Consider the following 24,377-nt stretch of genomic DNA (forward strand, 5'->3'; position numbering starts at 1 on the left):
GCCCCTTACTTTAAACATTTATTTACAATACATTATTTTGAATATCATGTCAATGTCAATATAATGTTTAAAAAAGGTTCAGCAATTATCGCAAACAAAATCTCATGCTATTACATGCCTAATAGTTTTTTAAAATTTTTTCCTAACACCCTAAAAGTTTTTTTTGCTCAGTATCAGGAATATTTCAGCTATTTTTAAAGGCTCATTTCTGCAGTGTAACGTGGGAAGCTGTAAATAAAGTGACAGATGCGAACGCAGACACAGCTGTCATGTTTATCTCTGAGGGCAATGAATGGCTCTGGGCTGCTCCTCTGAGACTGCCTGGCCTTGAAGTCGATGCTTCTCGGCTTGGAGGAAGTTAATGCATTAATGTCTAAATCTTCCTCGCGCCACTTTGTTGAGACTCACAGAGAACGGGCTGGGATTAGTTGTCACACTTGTTACTCCAGAGAATATTTATCAGGATGGGTTCAATACAAGTCATTTTTTTTGTACAGGAGCACAGCTAGCCTACAAAAAAGAGCTGTTTCACTGTTATTGTCCAGGCACAAATATACAGATGGTTGAACATGCCTTTAGTGTCAACATGCCCTAATAACAATGCTAAAGTACTAAAAATACAGCTTTAGGGTTATAACAGCTTGTTCATTGAAGAAGTATTACTTAAAGGTTCATATTAGCAGCCTAATGGCACATAATACTACCTCAAGTTAGAAATATGCACCTTTTAGGGGTAGATAAGGTACTAAGTTGTCTTTTTAAGGGCACTGCGTCAGTGACAAGCTGTTCTAAAGGTGCAATTTTTGTACATTTTTCCTGACAGTGGGGTATTTTCACAACGGGTATCTGCCATTTAAAAGCCTGTTACTGGCTATTTAATGGCTCTTCGGCTAAATTTAGAGATTCAATTCAGTATAATCGGACATAAATGGAGACAACGTTAAAGCCATTACACTATTGTTTTGGTCAGCAGATTGGCTTTTAGATTGGATTACATATTAGCAAAACTCGATAAACATGTGACAAGTTTAAAGTTTGGTTACAATCTATAGTTGACCTCAATTTAATATATATTAGTGTAGATTCCCCTTAGTCATTTTGGTAACACTTTACAATAAGGTTCATTAGTTAATGCATTTAATAACATGAACTAATCATGAACAACACATGTACAGCATTTAATAATCATAATTGAACATTTACTAATGCATTATTAACATTCAAGTCCATACTTTTTAACATTAATGCACCATGAGTTAACATGAACTAACAATGAACAACTGTATTTTCATTATCTAACGTTTATTAACATGAATAACTACTGTTGTAAATGTATTGTTCATTGTTTGTTCATGTTAGTAAATGCATGACTTAACATTAACTAATGAACCTTATTGTAAAGTGTGACCGTAATATTTTTTGATTTATTTTTCTTCGGCTTAGTCCCTTATTTATCAGGAGTTGCCAAAGCAAAATTAACTGTCAACTATTCCAGCACATGTTTTATATAGTGGATACCTTTCCAGCTGCAACCCAGTACTGGGAAACACCCATACACATTCACATTCTCACACACACTCATACACCGATTTATTTTATTGAATTCACTCATAGTTGCATGTCATTGGACTGTGGGGAAAACCGGAGGTCCTGGAGGAAACCCACGCAAACTTCCTCGTCAAAGATGTTTTGTGTTCCCCCGCAAAGATGTTTTGCGTTCCCTCGCAAAGATGTTCTGCGTTCCCTCCCAAAGATGTTTTGCGTTCCCTCGCAAAGATGTTCTGCGTTCCCTCCCAAAGATGTTCTGCGTTCCCTCCCAAAGATGTTCTGCGTTCCCTCGCAAAGATGTTTTGCGTTCCCTCCCAAAGATGTTTTGCGTTCCCTCCCAAAGATGTTTTGCGTTCCCTCCCAAAGATGTTTTGCGTTCCCTCCCAAAGATGTTTTTTGTTCCCTCGTCAAAGATGTTTTGCGTTCCCTCCCAAAGATGTTTTGCGTTCCCTCCCAAAGATGTTTTTTGTTCCCTCGTCAAAGATGTTTTGCGTTCCCTCCCAAAGATGTTTTGTGTTCCCTCCCAAAGATGTTTTTTGTTCCCTCGCAAAGATGTTTTGCGTTCCCTCCCAAAGATGTTTTGCGTTCCCTCCCAAAGATGTTTTGCGTTCCCTCCCAAAGATGTTTTTTGTTCCCTCGTCAAAGATGTTTTGCGTTCCCTCCCAAAGATGTTTTGCGTTCCCTCCCAAAGATGTTTTTTGTTCCCTCGTCAAAGATGTTTTGCGTTCCCTCCCAAAGATGTTTTGCGTTCCCTCCCAAAGATGTTTTGCGTTCCCTCGCAAAGATGTTCTGCGTTCCCTCCCAAAGATGTTTTGCGTTCCCTCGCAAAGATGTTCTGCGTTCCCTCCCAAAGATGTTCTGCGTTCCCTCCCAAAGATGTTCTGCGTTCCCTCGCAAAGATGTTTTGCGTTCCCTCCCAAAGATGTTTTGCGTTCCCTCCCAAAGATTTTTTGCGTTCCCTCCCAAAGATGTTTTGCGTTCCCTCCCAAAGATGTTTTTTGTTCCCTCGTCAAAGATGTTTTGCGTTCCCTCCCAAAGATGTTTTGCGTTCCCTCCCAAAGATGTTTTTTGTTCCCTCGTCAAAGATGTTTTGCGTTCCCTCCCAAAGATGTTTTGCGTTCCCTCCCAAAGATGTTTTTTGTTCCCTCGTCAAAGATGTTTTGCGTTCCCTCCCAAAGATGTTTTTTGTTCCCTCGTCAAAGATGTTTTGCGTTCCCTCCCAAAGATGTTTTGCGTTCCCTCCCAAAGATGTTTTGCGTTCCCTCCCAAAGATGTTTTTTGTTCCCTCGTCAAAGATGTTTTGCGTTCCCTCCCAAAGATGTTTTGCGTTCCCTCCCAAAGATGTTTTTTGTTCCCTCGTCAAAGATGTTTTGCGTTCCCTCCCAAAGATGTTTTGTGTTCCCTCCCAAAGATGTTTTTTGTTCCCTCGCAAAGATGTTTTGCGTTCCCTCCCAAAGATGTTTTGCGTTCCCTCCCAAAGATGTTTTGCGTTCCCTCCCAAAGATGTTTTGCGTTCCCTCCCAAAGATGTTTTTTTGTTCCCTCGCAAAGATGTTCTGCGTTCCCTCCCAAAGATGTTCTGCGTTCCCTCGCAAAGATGTTTTGCATTCCCTCCCAAAGATGTTCTGCGTTCCCTCCCAAAGATGTTCTGCGTTCCCTCCCAAAGATGTTTTGCGTTCCCTCCCAAAGATGTTTTTTGTTCCCTCGTCAAAGATGTTTTGCGTTCTCTCACAAAGATGTTTTGTGTTCCCTCGCAAAGATGTTTTACGTTCCCTCGCAAAGATGTTGTGCGTTCCCTTCCAAAGATGTTTTGCGTTCCCTCCCAAAGATGTTTTTTGTTCCCTCGTCAAAGATGTTTTGCGTTCTCTCACAAAGATGTTTTGTGTTCCCTCCCAAAGATGTTTTGCACTCCCTCCCAAAGATGTTTTACGTTCCCTCGCAAAGATGTTGTGCGTTCCCTTCCAAAGATGTTTTGCGTTATCTCACAAAGATGTTTTGCGTTCTCTCACAAAAATGTTTTGTGTTCCCTCGCAAAGATGTTTTGCGTTATCTAACAAAGATGTTTTGCGTTCTCACAAAGATGTTTTGCGTTATCTAACAAAGATGTTTTGCGTTCTCACAAAGATGTTTTGCATTCTCTCACAAAGATGTTTTACGTTCCCTCGCAAAGATGTTTTGCGTTCCCTCCCAAAGATGTTTTGCGTTCTCTCGCAAAGATGTTTTGTGTTCCCTCGCAAAGATGTTTTGCGTTCTCTCCCAAAGATGTTTTGCGTTATCTCACAAAGATATTTTGCGTTCTCTCACAAAGATGTTTTGCGTTCTCTCACAAAGATGTTTTACGTTCCCTCGCAAAGATGTTTTGTGTTCCCTCGCAAAGATGTTTTGCGTTATCTCGCAAAGATGTTTTGCGTTCCCTCACAAAGATGTTTTGCGTTATCTCACAAAGATGTTTTGCGTTATCTCGCAAAGATGTTTTGCGTTATCTCGCAAAGATGTTTTGCGTTATCTCGCAAAGATGTTTTGCGTTATCTCACAAAGATGTTTTGCGTTCCCTCGCAAAGATGTTTTGCGTTCTCTCACAAAGATGTTTTGCGTTATCTCGCAAAGATGTTTTGCGTTATCTCGCAAAGATGTTTTACGTTCCCTCGCAAAGATGTTTTGCGTTCCCTCCCAAAGATGTTTTGCATTCCTTTTACTAGCAAAACTGTCTCTCCACAAACACTTCCTGTTCACTTTATTCATGTAAACCATCCTGTTTTTGCCGAAATTTTCCAGTATTTTACCATTCTATCCCTCTTTCTTTACATTAAAGCTATGCATCAATCGTTGCCTTTCATATGCAACCTCTGAACCAGTGAATGCATGTATAAGCGCTGATATCATCAAATCACTTTCATATTGTTGTTTTTTTTTGTTATTAAATGACAAAAGATTGACAGCTTGTCAGAATTCATCCGGTTTTAAACAGCTTGAGCATTCATGCCTAAACATATTTAATTAAAACTGACAATTCCACTAAAACATGCACTCAGGATCATCTTTTGCCTTATTTACTTCTCCGAAAAGTCTTCATTTTTGTACAGTGCGCTTGTGAAAAGTGTCCTCAACATGAAAAAAAGCGTGTACTAAAACGATAATCCTAAAGATTACAAATGAAGGACACAACAGCACACACACACACCCCCACACACTCACTCATAACAAATTTGTGCTGTACTCCCACATGCGCATGACATCAACCTAGCCGTAATTACAGGGCATAATTAAAAATGTCTAATGAATTATTTGATAAGTAGTAATTAGTATTTGATTTGTGAGGCTGATAAACACAAGTTTGGTCTGCGCACTTCAAACAGCCGGTGAGACTTTACTGTATGGAGGCCGCTTAAGAAGGGGCCGATTTAGTTGCTATGGAAACTGATTCACAATGGGGAGAACAGAGTGCTGACTAACTGTACATCTTTTTTTTTCCTTTTCTTTTTTTACCCACAAATCCCTTCACTTTATGTGGGTGGAATGAGCCATCAATGAATATGACCGGACGCTATATATGATATATGTGTGATTGTGTTTTATTAAATCAAAGCATGGAAGTGTGCGCACCTAATTGAATATGTACATACAGTGTGTACGCTGCAGTGATTTTCTGCGATTCAAATGCTGATTCTCACTGTAAGCATGTGACGTTTTCTCCACGTATGGATCCGTGTGTTTCATGCCGCAGGGTGAGAAAGTAAAGGTGAGCTGTGATTTGATTGACAGGTGGCTTAATCTCGAAGCATGCCAGACTACGGAAGCATGAGGCAGAGAGCAAAGCGAAAGACTAACTTTGTATATCATTTCTTACATAACACGTCTCACTCTCTCTCTTTCCGTCTTTGCTGCAGTAGACACCAGCATTCATTCTTTTCATATCATAAAAAGCCGATTTGCACCAGCAAACTTGCTTCTGCAGACTGATGCACACAGACACACACACACACACACACACACACTGAAGCACACATCAGTTATCGCACAAGCCAAAGCCCTTCATACTGCGCAAATATTCCACTAGTGCACACACACACACACACACATGCGCACACAAACTGACAAAAGATGAGTGTATTTAATATATAGATATATTCCGTTGAAGTGAGAATTATTAGTCCCCCCCCCTTTTTTTCTTTTTAAATATTTCCCAAATCGTGTTTAACAGAGCAAGGAAATTTTCACAGTATGTCTGATAATATTTTTTCTTGTGAAGAAAGTCTTATTTGTTTTATTTCTGCTAAAATAAAGGCAGTTTTTAATTTTTTAAAAATGATTTTAAGGTCAATATTATTAGCCCCTTTAAGCTGTATATTTTTTATGATTGCTATATATTTTGATGATGATGCTATATATATATATATATATATATATATATATATATATATATATATATATATATATATATATATATATATATATATATTTTATTTTTTTTTTTATTTTTTTTTTTATGTCTACAGAACAAACCATCATTATATAATAATTTGGCTAATTACCCTAACCTGCCTAGTTAACCTAATTAACCTAGTTAAGCCTTTAAATGTCACTTTAAGCTGTATGAAAGTGTCTTGAAAAATATCTAGTCAAATATTATTTACTGTCATCATGGCAAAGATAAAAGAAATCAGTTATTAGAGATGAGTTATTAAAACTATTATGATTAGAAATGTGTTGTAAAAATCATCTCTCTGTAAAACAGAAATTGGGGAAAAGATAAACAGAGGGGCTAATAATTAAGGGGGGACAATAATTCTGACTTCAACTGTAAATAACCAGGGCCAGACATAATCTGTGGACATTTTTTGCTATTTCTGTTGAGAATTTTATAAAACATCTACGTATTTATGCGGAATGATTTTAGTAGTATCATTAAAACGTGATATATGAAATTAAAAATAATATATTTTTAACTTTTATTCAATGCTTAAAATGAAAATCCATCTAGATCCACTTATTTGTTAAACAAAGCAAGTCTCTCATAAAATATATCTACTTAAAGTCAGAAAATTTGACTATATGAACTGTATTGTAAATAACAATTTTCATATTAGTCAATATTATTACTGAAATTCATTTAAAAACTGAATTAATATGAATTTACACACATTTACGCAAGTAAACAAATATACTCAATAATGGGCTAAAAATTTGCGGATTTCTGTGCTCGCAAATTCTGTGTGGGCCTACTGTATATATAACTCTGCGGTTTACATCTGAATTAAAAATAATAAAACTAAACAATAAAACATCCTTGTGTGTCAATTAAAAAAGTTAAAATAGGACCACGGTGGACAAATATCTAAAAAATGCAAAAAAAAATAAATAAATAAGATCATCAAAAAAAGGATCATAATTTAACATGAACGCTTTCACTGACATCAGTTTATATACCAGCATCAGTCCAGATGATAACAACCAACAAAATATATATATTTTAAGGCTTTTAATTGTGCCGTTTGTTTGCATTAAGAACCTGGTGTTTTTGACAAAAGATATGTTTTTTTGACTATGTTTTGTAGAGTACATTGGATTTATTGAAGGAAATGAGGGTGAAATAGTTACATTTCAGTAAAAATACACAATATTTGCAGTATAGTACAGCCAAAAATGTAACAGAAATTATATATAATTTAAAATGTATAGAAAAAAGATATAAAAAATTTGTCTTGTAGATTTACTGTTGTTCTACAACAACAATAATTATAATAATTATTAATATTATTATTACTGAGAATTATATAACATTCTTAATAATAATAATAATAATAATAATAATAATAATAATAATTAATATTATAATTGGTAATATTAACACTGATATTATAAGCTTAATAACAATTATCATTATAACAAAATTATTATATCATATTTGTCTATTTTTTAGCATTTGATTAAATAATAATAAATATATAGTGTAATTTTATTAATAAAATTTTTAAATAACAATTTAGTCTGTTTTTAAATAATATAGTACACATACAGTTTAAAATTAGTAAAAAAAAATTATTATTTATAATTAATATATATATATATATATATATATATATATATATATATATATATATATATATATATATATATATATATATATATATATTATTAATATAATTAATATTTTAATAACATAAATATATAATAAGGCCAGTAAAGTCACCAGCTTTTGTCAGAATGTTAAAGTTGAAATGTTGAAGTTTATGTTGTGAAGGTTTCGGGTTTAGTGTTATCTGTAACCATAACCGTTTAGAAACTTGTATGGTTTGTAAATAGTTTGTATTAAGTATATAGAGTTTAATATTTTTCTGTTTTTTTTAAACAATACTTGAAAATTGGTGTGATAACATTTCTTCTCAAATTAACATATAAATGTTGTAATTTACAGTATTTTGTGGCATAAAAATGGTACTACGTTTTTATTTACATTAAGTTGTTTAGCAGACACTTTTGTCCAAAGTTATATATTTTTCAAAGTTTATATATTATTTTTATCATATATTATATTCACTTTTAGACAACACAATATCAATGATTTTAAATCCTGGTTTTCTATCAAAACAAATTCAAACCATTTATTATTCTGATCAATTGTCATTTTCTGAAAAAAAAATTAATAAAGAAGTAATATATGTTTAATATACATAAAATCTAAAATATTAGGGCTATTTGACACAAAAATAGAAATTCTGTAAACAATTACTCATCCTCCACTTGTTTCAAACCTGCAGCCACTGACATCCATAGCAGGGGCAACAATACTATGGAAGTCAACGGCTGCTGCTAACATTCTACAAAATATCTTCTTATGTGTTTAATAGAAAAAAGAATGTCAAATTCCTTAATCCAAGAAATTGTGTTCCTATTTCTGTTTTGTTTATCACCGTGGTCATGCAAGACATGACATTTCACATGTAGCAGAAGAATGCCAATAAAACTCAACTTTGCTTGACGTAAGATTAGCAATATCGTTCTGGGGTACTGATAAAATAAAATTCCAATTTTTAGCATATTTGCTGCTTGATGTGTGTTATCATAAAACTCACCGGTGGTCTCCACGATCCCTTCTAAGATAACCACAATCTCAAATTGCTCTGTTTGCATGGACCTGAGCGAGAGGTCGTAGAATGGGCTCTTGGAGTCGATCACATGGCAGATTGTCAGAGGAGACACTAGGAAAAGCTGGTCAGCTCCGGTACTGAACCCAACATCCAGCTCAAGTTGATCCAGAGGCAAAAACTCGCCCTCGGGAGTCTGACGGGACTAAGAGGAAATGTAGAAAAAGAGAACTATTTAGGAAAAAACAGGAAAACGATGGAGTGTATGAGTCTGTATCTTTACGCAAGGCAGTAGCAATGTCAAAGGAATAGCTCACCAAAAAATCAAAATCATTTACTTGTGGTTTTAAACCTTTACGAACATATATATATATTTTTGTTAATCACAGAAGAAGATATTTTAAAGAGTACTGGTTGCTGGCATTGACTAAAAGATTACTATGGATACATTAAGTGTCAGCTACCGGCATTCTTCAGACTATCTTCTTTTGTGTTCAAAAGAAGAAAGAAACTCAAACAGGTTTGGAAGGACGAATAAACGACAGAATTTTATGGGTGAAATATGCCTTTATACATGTATGTGCCTTTATCAAGTATTAAAAAAAAGTAGTGGTGAAGGAAATAGTTTAATTATACTGAAGGGATCATTTTTACTTCTGTCGTTTTAAAACAAACATACATTCCCTCTTATTTGTATGCCCGATATCGAAAAAATCAAATGTCTCAAGTCTTCTTACATTCACATGGCATGGATCGTAGCATTTTTTTTTTGTGCCTAAAAACAGTAAAATTTGGCTGGGGGGAAACACAAGTAGATTACATTACTGCCAGTTGTTTAACATATTCACTGTTTTTATTTTACCTTGGTCTCTTTTAGCTTGTATTAAAACTAATTCTTTGCACTGGAAGCCATACACTCTGCTTATGTGCACTTAAAAAGATGATTATTTATTGCAATTGGTGGTACTATGAGGAACCTTTAACCATCCATATATTTCATTTGCACAAAACTATTATTTATTCTTTTGTTTAGAATACTTAAAATGATCTTTTTAGAACTGTTATTTGAATAACTTTTATAGAAGTGTTATTAAAATATCTTAACCAATAATATATCTTTTATGACATCACTCTAAAACTCCTCTTTTGGAACCTTTATTTTGTAAACTCTGCCTAATTAGATTATTACCAAATATTAATTGTTTTATCATCAAAAATATTTTTTAGACTGCTGAGGTTGACTAGCCTATGTAATCCTGACCAAAAAAAAGCTAAAGGAGAACAGTACAGGTGGAAATATGGGAACATTTGCCCATTTCTAATCACTGGTGGGGGTGTGCTTGTCCTCCTCAATGTCTGTGGTAGTGACTCTCAGGTCCAATGTATTTACAGTGTTTGAAAAAGGAAAGTCACATGGAGTGGATCGATACTTTGTCCACGGTAGGTGGGCAAATCAAATTACAGGTCCTTCTCATTTATCAGGGCTTGAGGTAAAGCCTATGTTGAGGCTAAACGATGAACCTTAGATTGAACCTTTTAAATAATCAATTAAATGCATCATAATCACATGTTATGATTAAACATCAATTAAACTGTGATATTTAACATTCTAATAAATAATATGTTCTGTGTGACTTTTATTTAACTGGTTGGATACTCACTTTGAGCAGTTTGCAGCGTATTTGCGCGGAGACCATATGGCTGTTGCGCAGGTTCCCCACGCGGAACATCAGGGTCAGTTTGCCGTCACGCATGGAAATCGCCGCGTGCTCGCTGAACATGAGCGTCTCCGCGCGTTTCTTCGGCTGGGACATCTTGATGAACATGCAGCCGATTAGAAAAGCGTCCACTATAGAGCCTAGGATGGACTGGAAGAGGAAGAGAATGATGCCTTCCGGACACTTGTCTGTAATGTAGCGGTAACCGTATCCGATAGTGGCCTCGGTCTCGATGAAGAACAGAAAAGCGGAGGGAAAGTTGTACACATTGGCCACGCACGGCGTGTACTTGTCGTCGTGGGCCTGGTTCATGTCTCCGCGTATAAAAGCAATGACCCACCACATAGAAGCCATGAAGAGCCACGCCACCGTGTATGTGAGGATGAAGATGAAAAGGTTCCAGCGCCATTTGAGGTCCACGAGCGTGGTGAACAGGTCGGACAGGTACCGGCTCGTCTCTCCTCCCAGGTTCCCGTGCTGGACGTTACAGCGGCCGTTCTTGTCCACAAAGCGCTGACGTTTCCTTTTCTTCTCGGGGGCCGCTTGGTTGAACCCGCCGCCGCTGGACGAGGTGGTCACCACCTGATAATCATCCCCAAATTTTTTCCTCAACGCGGACATCCTTCTCGCTTAAAGTTGTCCCGAATGTACGCTTAGTTCCTGACAGAAATGTTTTCGGTTTTCCTCACACTTCAGCCGCACCAGTCTCCCGCATTTCTGGGCAGACAAAAAGTTATTTATAAGGCTTACCCTGCAGGAGTTTGTCAATAACAGCGCGTTTGTCTTGGGATGGAGCGACGCAGATCTCCTCGTCTTCTCCAGATCCGCATAACTAAAACAGACTCTCTCAGCCCTATGTGGAGAAATATGGATGCGAGTAATTTGTAATCTCAGATTGGCTTGGCGCAGTCTAGCACTTGTGCGTTGGCACCCTCCTCCTCCTCCACCTTCATCCACTCCTCCTGTTTCCCCAGGTGTATCGCACCAATTTAATAAGACGGTAGTTGGTAGACGCCCTAAGGATCCGGTCCAAGTTTTAACTCGCCGCCTCTGCTGTTCCTCACAGCTGGCATAGGCTGTTATCTGATTCTCTTCGTCTTCTCACTGTTCTCGGTTCCTGCGCACTGCGCGCCTCCAGCTCTCCAACTCCATCTCCAGCCCCGACAAATAAGAGAAACTTCTCTAAGAGGGTGGTGGAGATGAAGCTGGGGGAGGGATGAACACGTGTTCCTGTGTTGGGTGCATCTCTTGTTTTTTTTGCTGCGCTGTTATTATGCTTCTCTAAACGGTGCTGCACATATAACGTACAGTAATCTCTGCAAAATCACAGCACTATATGCACATTACGAGGGTTTGAGGGGTCAGTTAAGTCTTTGCCACTCTTCTCTCTCTTACCCAAGTGAATTTGCAAAAATTTTAATGCAATTTTAGGGAATGTTAATTGAGTTTTCAGATCTTTTATTATTCGCAAAAGTTAGTCGTTAAATACTCGCTTTCTGTATTTGCTTAAAGAGGTAACCATAGCAACAGCAGCTGCTTGAGCACTTTTGTACATCGACAAATTTACATATCACAAAACAAAAAATATATAATTACCATTAACTCTACCAAGAATACCCGCATTTACATGAGATTTGAAATGTAGTGCGTTTAAACCTGACCTCTTCCAGCAGTGCTGAATGCATTATTCATTCATTTTCCTTCAGCTTAGTCCCTTTATTCATCAGGAATCACCACAGCGGAATGAACTGCCAACTTATTCAGCATATGTTTAACATAGTGGATGCCCTTCCAGCTGCAACCAGGTACTCAGAAACAGCTGGATGCATTAGTATTTATAAAATCCATTCCCTATAGGGATTTTTTTTATTATTGGGAAGTTTAAAAGTCGAATATGACAAGAATCATTCATTCATTCATTTTCTTTTCAGCTGAGTCCCTTTATTCATCGGGGTTGCCACAGCAGAATGAACCGCCAACTTATCCAGCATGTTTTGCACAGCGGATGTCCTTCAAGCTGCAAGCCAGTACTGGGAAACATCTGGATGCATTAGTATTTACAAAATCCATTTCCTATTGGTATTTTTTTATAGGGAGGTCTTTCTTAAAGCCGTATATGACACAAATCAAATCAACCAAATATGAGGTGAGTCACAAGCTCACAAACTTTTATTCAAAGCAGAAGTATTTGGAAATCTGACAAAACTTTTACCATTTTGGAATTCTAACTTACTCAATGACCAATAGAAAATTATGGTTTGTGTAGTATGAAAAGTATGAATGAAACCTCCTATATCTGTCATGATGACATTATCACATGACCTATTAGTGTCAGTTGCACCGCATCACTCTCATTCAGAAATTCCCCACCAAGGCCTCATGGGATAATAATGTTCATCGAACATGCACTTCAGAATCTCAGCAGAGGTAGAAGGTCATCCGGGTAGTGGTTACTTCTTGCCTGCTGTATTTTTAATACTATGAGTTTGGATCACTTGACTCACAAACTGTTGTTCATGCAAAATAAATTAGTGAAGCAATTTTAAATTCTCTGTGTACTCACCAGCATTAATCGTGGACATAACTACAATCCTACGGAGCATGACATAATCAAATTAAAAATCACCGGAAAATACAGAAGAACAATATGCCTATAGATTAAGCATTTGGGATTATGTAATAAAGTGCTAAACATGAATGGGTGGAGCTTAAGATATCTAGGTATGTTCGACTTTAAGTACTACACAGATCAATTCGTTGATGACGCCAAAGACCTGCAAGAGTGTTCAGAAAGCAGACAGCTCTGTTTGCTTCTGAATCATTCTCGCAGTACTTTGACATCAGACACCAATGGGCTATATGCACAGCGTCTTTGGGGTGAACAGTTAATGTGATTACTTTTATTTTTATAAGTTTTCTGTTATAACATCAATAATGTAATTTAAGTACAATACAATCATTTAAATAAACTTAAGTATTCATTGAATTGTTCAAGCGTAAAATGAGATGAAAGATTTAAGTGGCAAGCGCAGAAACTCCATTGAAATACTGTGGTAATTAATTTCCATATTTTAAAGACACAAACTGAACAATGGGATTTAATTTATTGCTTCTTGTTTGCTTGGAGACCCACTTTAGATTGCACATCAATTAGGAAGTGAAGATCACTGATTTTTAAAGAAACCAGATCTTAAACGCGATGATTTTGTCGCAGTTTTTCTGGAAGCACTTGAGCTGGCTTACTGAAAACGAAAAGTCCCTGTTCTTGTATACATTATTGGTCTGCGTTGCGGTGCTCTAAATTAAACACTTATTATTTGGAGCTCTCTTCCCACTGAAACCTGATTGGTGGAATTTGTGCACAGCATCATGGGTAATGTAGTATTTCTGCACAAATGCTGCTATCAAAGATCGTTGTTTTAAAAATTAATAGGAACAAATGGGTAATAAACAAAAGCACAAAACAAATAACAACATTAAATCTAGGCATGGGGTGACCATTTTCAAGGTTTTCAAACCAGCAACGTTTTTTGTTATACTGTTCCTATGGTATATGTAAGATTTTTTATTTATTATTATTTTTTTTTTAGTACAACAGTTTCTCCAGCAGAAAAGACATCCAAAGGTTAAATTGTAAAGAAATCAGCGTTTTTGACTGATTTCAAAATATTTTATTTTGTTTCAAAATATTTTAAAGTTTTTCAAAATAAAATATATCGGCTGTGTCCGAAATCGCCTACTACTCAGTAGGTACTGCATTTGAATTTGAATGTACTACTCGAGACGATGCAGTGGCGCAGTAGGTGCTGTCGCCTCACAGCAAGAAGGTCGCTAGGTTGCTGGTTCGAACCTCAGCTCAGTTGGTGTTTCTGTGTGGAGTTTGCATGTTCTCCCTGCGTTTACATGGGTTTTCTCTGCATGCTCCGGTTTCCCCCACAGTCCAAAGACATGCGGTACAGGTGAATTGGGTCGGCTAAATTGTCCGTAGTGTATGAGTGTGTGCGTGTGGATGTTTCCCAGAGATGGGTTGCGGCTGGAAGGGCATCCGCTGCGTAAAAACGTGCTGGATAAGTTGGCGGTTCATTCTGCTGTGGCGACCCCAGATTAATAAAGGGACTAAGCTAACAAGAAAGTGAATGAATGTACTACTCAACTGATAGAAAAGTACTTTCTATACAGTATAAATGTGAGTAGTATGAATGGAGCTCAGACATACTATGGATGCCATTTTGTCATCTGCATGTGACATACACGCTTCACTCCCATTCATGAATTCTCTCATGGTGCATCATGGGATAGCATACCATCCATCAGATGCACACTTCAGAATTTCACTGGAAGTAGTAGGTCATCTTGGTACTTATTGCTTACTGTGTTTCAAACTCAGTGAATTCAGACATATTACTCGGCTTGCATACTGTTTTTAGCGAACTATATAGTATGGAAATATGTGATTTTGGATGCAGCCATTGTGTTCAAAGCTGAAATGTTTTCCAGACATTCAAAAAGAATATATTTTAGAGCTTGAATCACAATACTGTGAAACTGTGATATTTTATCAAAGGTTATCATACTTATACCGGCCCATGCCTAGTCAGAACTCTCAGCATGTCCGTCTAAAAGATTATCAGCTATTGTTAAAACAGAAATTCCCTATTGAAAAACTGAGGGAATTCTGGAGGCTGGCTGCTGTGCTCTATTGAACCGACTCTAGAGTCTGACATCGAAAAGTAAACAGATATGGCTGAGCTGTCAGAACGCCAGTAAAGGTGTTTACATGCCGAAATTCTGCATTTTAAAGATGACTTAGTTTTATATTTCATCCTTTAAAGGCGATGATCGCGTGCTGATATCTCTGACAGAAATTTCTGTAAACAGTCAGTGCACCCTGAAGGTCATCTAATATTTTGTCCCAACACGCAATTTATCAAAAAATAATTCAGGTCCAGCCTGTAATATATTTGGGGCCTTTATATGTCAAAATGATGGATGAAGAAGATAAAGGTGATGAATATACCATCACATCAGCGTCGGATAGAGCAGAAGCAACAAGCTCCCTTTAACAAAACACATTCTTCATCTGATAAAGCATCTAAAGCTGAATGTTATGACCGCAGGGCTTATTTATGACCCAGGACGAGTACTTGTCATTTTTTTTCCAACACAATTTTAAAACAACATCCTCTGAAACCTTATTTAACATCTCTGTATCCTGAAATTTTCCATCTCTTCCCATTTCAGGCAGGGCGCTGGAAGATAAGAACACAATTAGTGTGTTATTTTGGAGCCAGTCTATAATGGACTGACTTCTGCTGCTCTGTAAGTGTCAGCGCTATCCATAATGGAAGACTGTGACAGAATGTCATCAGGTATATCTCTCCCGTTTTTCTCCCCCGCATCAGTTTTCTGTTCATATTATACAGTGGGTTGCACATTCACACATGCACAGTGCGGATTGTAGCTCTTTTGGCAGCCAAACTCAAATACAGGATGTGGCTATTTTAATCCTTTTGCTGAACCGGCGAGTTCAGGCTCTGTGTTTTTTTTGGAAGCATTCGAATCCAAATGCACCATTAGGATGCTCTGTTTGTAGTGAAGTATCGAGCTAGTGTAGAACAGGCTTAAGGGTGTCTGTGCCAAGGACATGCAAGCACCAACGGCATGTTTACTAGACAACACGCGCTCATCTAAATGCTGTAAAAGCACATCCTTGACTGTTAGCGTGGCACAACTGCTTCACGCCAGCTGAGGTTTTCCTCAAGACACCCGCTCTGTCTTCTCTAGAATGCCTTAATGACCTATAGAAATAATTATATCGCTGGAGGAGGATTGGCGGAGCATAATGAAATGTGATGAAACATGCCCAGACAGCTTCTAATGATGTCACTGGTGAGAATGGCACACGGCGGTTGGAATAATGCGAGAGGACTTTTACCACCACTGGCGCTGTAACTAAAAACGCCCTCTCGCCTTCTCTGATTCCGCGCAGGAACGTCTGCCTATTTGTTTACTAAATAGATTCATGGGCGCAGCGGGAAGCTAATGACAGGTTGAGAAGGTCCAATCAGTAACTGCTATTCCTCTCATGTGATAATCACTAGATGGCAGAGTTCGTCAGAGCGAAGCCTTTAAAAGCCCTGACATTAAACATTCTTCTCCCCAGAGCTCAGAAAGAGAAGCAAAGCACCAACAGATAAATAGCAACCAACAAACTTGCCTTTTTGCTTCCAATAAATAAATCTGTAGCATAGCCTACGTTTTTTGGTTTTCTGTGAGAGACTTCTTATCTAGTGGTTGATGAGCAAAATGCATATATATAAAAAAAAAAAAAAAAAAAAAAAAAATATATATATATATATATATATATATATATATATATATATATATATATATATATATTTTTTTTTTTAATATATATATATATATATGTTGGGCAAACTGATTTCTTTTATCTTTGCCATGATGACAGCACATAATATTTTACTAGATATTTTTCAATTTTCAAGTAGGAAAATCAGTGCATGAAAATGATTTGTTCTGTAGACAAGGGGTCTGAAAATGTTGACCTTAAATAGGTTTTACATTTTTTTATTCTGCTTTTATTCTAGCCAAAATAAAACAGATAAAACTTTCTCCAGAAAAAAAAACCTTTATGAGATATTGTAAAAAAAAAATCCTTGCTCTGTTAAACATCATTTGGGAATGGAGGGCTAATAATTTTGAATAGGGTGGATTACTATAATAGTCTCCTCACTGGCCTTCCCAAAAAGACAGTCAGACAGTTGCAGCTCATCCAGAATGCTGCGGCCAGGATTCTGACCAGAAGCAGGAAATCAGAGCACATCACACCTGTCCTCAGGTCTCTACACTGGCTCCCAGTTACATTCAGAATAGATTTTAAAGTATTATTACTGGTCTATAAATCACTAAATGGCCTAGGACCTCAATACTTTACAGATATGCTCACTGAATACAAACCCAACAGATCACTCAGATCTTTAGGATCATATGAACTAGAAATTTCAAGAGTTCAGTCAAAGCAGGGTGAATCAGCTTTCAGCCACTATGCCCCCCGCTGCTGGAATTAGCTTCCAGAATTGATCAGATGTGCACCAACATTAGGCATGTTCAAATCGAGACTGAAAACACATCTGTTTTACATCTGCCTTTACTGTATGAGCACTGTGCTACGTCCAACAGATTGCACTATTATGTTTTTCGTTTTCTTTTTCATTCTTTTATACCCTTTTTTAACCCATTTTTAAATTGTTTTTATCTGTTTTTAATAATTTTTATTGTCTGCATTTTATGTCCTAAACTTGTCTTTTTTATTCCTGTTTATGTAAAGCACTTTGAATTGCCACTGTGTATGAAATGTGCTATATAAATAAACTTGCCTTGCCTTGCCTTATATATACTGTATAAGCAATATCACATGAGTAGCAGTGCGATATGGCTGTATATCGGCACTGGTGGGAGGCATGTGATGGCTCGAGGCCCATATCGCAGTGCTACGAGTGTGATATTGCATTTACACAACAGTTCAATGACATAATCGTGTGTATAAAAATAAAATCAAACACAGTCTTAAAAATCCTTTTGTAAGAGGAACTACTTTTTTCCACCACTCGTTCAAAACAGCAGCTGACAGTCAGAACAGCAGAAACTGTTGGTTCACAAACATCAAAAAAATCCATCAGGTAAATACACAGGTAAATCCCTTTTTCATGTTACACTATAGGTTTATAAAACACTCCGTTTTTGGCAACGCTGCAAACTGTAGAGTGTCCTCTACTTGCCGCTGTATGTGGGCGGAGTAATACCAAAGATTAATTGGTAATAGACAAGGATTAAGGGTGAAGAGGCTGTACGAGTGCTGTTATTTGCAGAATATTGCACGGCTATCAGCAAATCAGATTCAAGAACCAGACACAACTGTTGTGTGTGTGTGTGTGTGTGTGTGTATATATATTTATATATGTGTGCATATATACAGTTGAAGTCAGAATTATTAGACCCACTCCCCCCCTCCTTTAAATTAGTTTTTCTTTTTTAAATATTTCCCATGATGTTTAAGAGCAAGGAAACTTTCACAGTATGTCTGATAATATTTTTTCTTCTGGAGAAAGTCATATTTTTTTTTTTATTTCGGCAAGAATAAAAGCAGTTGTACATTTTTTAAAGACCATTTTAAGGTCAACATTATTAGCCCCTTTAAGCTATATATATTTTTTGATAGTCAACAGAACAAACCATCATTATACAATAACTTGCCTAATTTCCCTAACCTGCCTAGTTAACCTAATTAACATAGTTAAGCCATTAAATGTCACTTTAAGCTGTATAGAAGTGTCTTGAAAAATATCTAGTCAAATATTAATTACTGTGTGTGTGTGTGAGCTTATTTAAGCATAGATATTGGTGTTATTTGTAAATTAATTTTGCCTTATCTCCAAACTCTTTACAGAACAAATTTCTGTACTTGTCCAACTGTGGCTTTTATTCATTATATAAAGAGATTTACAAATGGTGTTGCGAGAGGAGATATTTCTATTGAAAAAACAATCCTGCTTTGTTTTTTCTGCCTCTTGACAGAAAACACAAATTTCTCCCCTCTTTCATTCCTAACTTTTAGTAATATTCAATTAAATTACTTTTTATTTCTATAGCGCTTTTACAATGTAGATTGTCAAAGAAGCTAAACATAGAAGTTGTAGTAAACTAAAACTGTGTCAGTGTGTGGTTTAATTATTACTGCTGAAAGTCCAAACACTGAAGAGCAAATCCAAATATTGTGATATCGAACTTTTAAAAATATTATGGGGCAGCCATAAAATCATACTTTTCCCTACACAATTAAAGTATTTAAAAGAATAATATAATATACTACAATATATATATATATATATATATATATATTTAGCTTTGCACAATTGATAATGAAAAAAAAAACAGCACATTTAATTTAAATTCATGTTATAGTGTCAATCAAGTGTTTTGGTTCTTTTATCGTGATTGTGTGGGGAAGAAGCACTGCCATTTTTCATTCATCCATTTTCTTTTCGGCTCAGTCCCTTTATTAATCAGAGGTCGCCACTGCTGAATAAACCTCCAACTTATCCAGCATGCTTTGAGTAGCAGATGCCCTTTCAGCTGCAAACCATCACTGGGAAACACCCACTCACTCACACACATACATTATGGGTAATTTAGCGTACCCAATTCACCTATACCACATGTTTTTGGACTTGTGGGGGAAAGCGGAGCACCCGGCGGAAACCCACACCAATATGTGGAGAACATGCGAACTCCACACAGAAATGCTAACTGACCCAGCCAAGGCTCGAACCAGCGACCTTCTTGCTGTGAGGCAAACGTGCTAGCTACTGCGCTACCATGCAGCCTCGCACTCCTGTTTCATCATAATAAATTAATTTGAAAGTTCTGTTAGAATGCTGATCTGTGCATTCTAAGAAAGTACACAACATTTTAAAGTGTCTTCGGTGTTTCCATGTTTTTTTTATAAAACCAAAAAGGTAATCGAGGATGTACTGTATGAACTAAGCATGGCCACACAGGAGAAGGTTCGAGTCACTTGTTAAAATGGCTTATTTCTCTGGATTTGAAAATTGTTAAAAACATTTGGGATAATGTAAGTGCGCAAGTCAGCAAAATACATAACACTTTATATTTGTCTAAGTTTTTTTAATATAATATAAAACTGAGCATTATAAAAACCTCACGTGTCTTTTTCATATCCAACACAAAGGTTCACAAGAGTTTCAGATAATCACTTAAAGACTTCCAGCTATGCTTATCGCTGTATAATGAAGAAATGTGTTGACATATAACTGTTTAAATAAGAGCAATGACTGCAACATACAGTGTTCTTTAAAACATCTCCCGTTTCATAAGGATGATATAATGCAGTGACTATTGTGACTTTGAATCAGTATATAGAACTATAAACTATAAAAAAGTCATTTTTAGATTTACATTAATGAATGAGGCCCATTGGTTCAAAAAGACACAAAGTGTATGTTTTGCTCATTAAAATAACCAAGAAGAGATAGAACAATAGAAACAAAACACTGAAAAAATATATTTTGCTGCTTGTTCAAACTACTTATTTAAAATGAGTTGAAACAACAGAATTATTTAGATTTGTTTGGGACAACTTATTTGTTTTATGTTCAATCCACTTAAATTTGTAAAAACATTAAGTTAACTTAATCCCTTCATGTTGTTAACTGCAGACATTCGAATATTTAATTTGGCCTTTTTCCTCAATATTAAGTACACAAAGTTCAGTCTTGCATCCTCTCCTTGTAAGTTCAGACTTCGCAAGTTTGATGTGGAAAACAAACTCCAGAGGACAGGTCGAGTAAATCTTCAAAAAGAACAGTGCATTTTATAACGTCATTCACATCACCTTGGCTACATTGTTTCACGATCTCAACAATAAAGATCTGCCTATTTTTATTTCGATATAAACAACACCAGAAATGTTGAGGTTTCATGTAGCTACATATTTTTACGATCGTCATCTTCACTGTATGCATATTTATAACAAAACAGAGCCTATAACATAACTCCCTCCTTTCACTTTCATAGAAAATACGAAACATACCCTCTGTTTCGCTGAATATTAGTTTTAATAATCAATAATGGGCATTATAAAAGTATAACAAACAATATAGAAATAAGGGCAAGCACTCAGTGAAATGTGCAGAATTTATGTATTAACTTATCTTTGGTTTCGGCCAACACATTACCTAAGAACAAGTATTAGATTCAAAAGACTAAAGAGTTGTTAGATTGAGACAAGATGAATTAAATATCCCGTTTAACAACTATAGTGAGATGGGATCCAGCAGTATATCCTTGATGAACTGCCCGACGTGCACTGCTCTCAGCAGGGGAGCTGTGCTTAAAGCACACGCTGACTGCCTGGACCTCAGACCTCCGCATACGCTGCAGCGCATGCCAGAGTGCCAGAGACTTTTCAGAAACGCTATAGGTGAAACACCAGTGTGGATGTGGATCGTTTTCGTTCTAACGCCGTTTAAAAACTAAACCACATTAGTGTAAATGGGGTCTTAGATATTTCAATTTTTAAATAAAGATAATTTAGTCCAGGAATCACCAACCCTGTTCCTGTAGAGAGCTGCCTTCCTGCAGAATTCAGCTCCAACCCTGATCAAACACACCTGAGCTAATTAGTTAGCACTTGATAATTACAGACAGCTGTGTTTGGTCAGGGTTGCAACTGAAACCTGCAGGAAGGCAGCTCTCCAGGAACAGGGTTGGTGACCCCTGTTTCAGTCAATCCAACCTGATAACAATTATAACTTTGAGCCTATATAAAAAGAGATCGATATTTAGCGTTTTGTCTTTCTTTTTATGAATTAACTAATCAACATTACAATAAAGGCAAGCTTCAGTTAAATCACTTTAATAGTTTGCTTTGTTTTTGCCCTCGCAGTAATTTCAGATGCCTCTTTAGTCTTGTTTTATTATCTCCTCAAGACAAATTTCTGTAGCTTTTATGAACAATATAAAAAGATTACATTACGTTAATGTGCAAATATAAATGTCATTGCCTGATGACTCATGCCTCGTGAGTATTAAGATTATAGCTTCTACCTGATCAACATCATTATGACTTTGAGCTTTCCTGGAAATACATAGACATTTAGTTTTTTTCCCTCCCCGCTATTCTTTCAGATTTCAAGATATTAATATTCAACCTATTCAACAACACAATAAGGCTGAGCTTCTATTGAAACATTAAAACGTTGCTTTGTTTTTCTTCTTGCACTCATTTCATATGCAAGGTTTGCCTTTATTTCAATCACTTTTGAATCTCTCATCAAGACAAATTTCTGTATTCTATGCATAATGTACAGTGCTTCAAGAAAGTATTCATAGCACTTCACTTTTTCCAAATTTTTTAATGTTAGAGCCTTATTTCACAATTTATTAAATTCATTTATTTCTTCAAAATTCTACACACAAAACCCCATGATGACAATGTTAAAAAAGATTTTTTGAAATTGCTGCAAATTTATGACAAATAATAACCTGAAAAATCACAAAAAGGTCTGAATTCAGCTCAGGTACATTCTGTTTCCACTGATCATCCTTAAGATGTTTCAGCAGCTTTATTGGAGTTTACCTGTTGTAAATTCAGTTGATTGGACATGATTTGAAAAGACATACACCCGTCTATATAAGATCCCAGGGTTGACAGTGCATGTCAAAGCACAAACCAAGCATGAAGACAAAGGAATTGTCTGTAGACCTCCGAGACTGGATTGTCTCAATGCACAAGGCAGGGGAAGGTTACAGAAACATTCCTGCTGTTCTGAAAGGTCCAATGAGGACAGTGGCCTCATACGTAAGTGGAAGATGTGTGGAATCATCAGGACTCTTACTAGAGCTGGCCGGCCATCTAAGCTGAGTGATCGGGGGAGAAGGGCCTTAGTCAGGGAGGTGATCAATAACCCGATGGTCACTCTGTCTGAGCTCCAGCGTTATTCTGTGAAGAGAGGAGAACCTTTCAGAAGGACAACATCTGTGCAGCAATCTACTTATCAGGCCTGTACGGTAGAGTGGCCAGATGAAAGTCACTCCCCGCCTGGAATTTGCCAAAAGGCATCTGAAGGACTCTCAGATCATAAGAAACTAAATTCTCTGGTTTTATGAGACTAAAATTGAACTCTTTGGAGTGAATGCCAGGCGTTACATTTGGAGAAAACCCGGCACCGCTCATCACCAGGCTAATACCATCCCTACAGTGAACCATGGAGATGGCAGTATCGTGCTGTGGGGATGTTTTTTAGCAGCAGGAACTTGAAGACTAGTCAGGATAGAGGGAAAGATGAATGCAGCAATGCACAGAGACATCCTGAATGAAAAGCTGCTTCAGAGTGCTCTTGACCTCAAACTGGGTGACAGTCTTCCAGCAGGACAAAGACCCAAAGCACACCCCCAAAATATCAATGAAGTAGCTTCACAAATACTTGAGGAATGTCCTTGAGTGGCCCAGCCAGAACCCAGACCTAAATCCTATCGAACATCTCTGGAGAGATCTGAAAATGGCTGTACACCATCGCCTCCCATCCAACCTGCTAGAGCTAGAGAGATACTGCAAAGTGGAATGGACAAAAATTCACAAAAACAGGCGTGCCAAGCTTGTGGCATCATATTCAAAAAGACCTGATGCTGTAATTGCTGCCAAAGGTGCATCAACACAGTATTGAGCAAAGGCTGTGAATACTTATGTTCATGTGACTTTTCAGGTTTATTATTTTTAATAAATTTGCAGCAATTTCAAAAAATCTTTTTTCACATTGTCATTATGGGGTATTGTGTGTAGAATTTTAAAGAAATAAATTAATTTAATAAAAAACTGTGGAAAATGTGAATCAATATGAATACTTTCCAGATGCCTCGTAAATAAAATATGTTGCATTAATGAATAAATATGAACATTATTTCTAGATGACTCAAGCATCATCGTTTTCTTTTTAAATATTATAACTTCTAAGTAATCAACATCACTATAACCGTACTTCTATGAGCATAATTAAATATTTCCAATTACTTCTAATCAAAATTACAGTAAGGGGATAATGTTTGTTGAGTTTATTTTTCCTCCTTGCAGTCATTTGAGATGCCTTTTTGTTCTCTCCTTAAGGCATTTTTTATGCATGAAATATTATAATAAGATTATATTACATCAATGCACAAATATGAATGGTAATGCCAGATGACTCATGGATGGTAGATATTTTTAACAGGTTTTAACTTCTACCTACTCCATCATTACAAATCTTTTATTAAAATAAATTAAGTAGTTTTGTTTTTTGGCTGCTGCAATTGTTGAATTGTTATTTTCTATCTGATGGACATACTTAACATACCTGATGTTTTAATGCCTTCTTTTTCTCCATTCAATCACTTCAATCTATCAATAAAAAAAATTACCTTTGCAACTTTTATAAATTTACAAGATTATTTTT

General features: G+C 36.5%; 3 protein-coding genes across 3 annotated transcripts in view; 1 reads left to right on the forward strand and 2 right to left on the reverse strand.

The window, feature by feature from the left end:
• The window catches only part of kcnj3b (potassium inwardly rectifying channel subfamily J member 3b), a 32,482-nt gene extending 20,958 nt beyond the window's left edge, over positions 1 to 11,524 (reverse strand). The window contains exons 1-2 of the mRNA XM_005165856.6: positions 10,294 to 11,524; positions 8,621 to 8,837 (exon numbers count right to left, since the gene is read on the reverse strand). Coding sequence (XP_005165913.1) covers positions 8,621 to 8,837; positions 10,294 to 10,971 — 895 coding nt within the window. The 5' untranslated portion in view covers positions 10,972 to 11,524. The remainder of the gene's footprint in view (positions 1 to 8,620; positions 8,838 to 10,293) is intronic.
• asic4b (acid-sensing (proton-gated) ion channel family member 4b) overlaps positions 1 to 24,377 on the forward strand; it is a 750,743-nt gene that overhangs the window by 357,718 nt on the left and 368,648 nt on the right. The window lies entirely within an intron of this gene.
• Positions 20,990 to 24,377, reverse strand: part of arl6ip6 (ADP-ribosylation factor-like 6 interacting protein 6) — a 58,304-nt gene continuing 54,916 nt past the window's right edge. Inside the window, exon 5 of the mRNA XM_073952411.1 lies at positions 20,990 to 22,891. Coding sequence (XP_073808512.1) covers position 22,891 — 1 coding nt within the window. The 3' untranslated portion in view covers positions 20,990 to 22,890. The remainder of the gene's footprint in view (positions 22,892 to 24,377) is intronic.

The sequence above is a fragment of the Danio rerio genome, chromosome 6, assembly GCF_049306965.1.
Source record: "Danio rerio strain Tuebingen ecotype United States chromosome 6, GRCz12tu, whole genome shotgun sequence".
Classification (NCBI taxonomy): domain Eukaryota; kingdom Metazoa; phylum Chordata; class Actinopteri; order Cypriniformes; family Danionidae; genus Danio; species Danio rerio.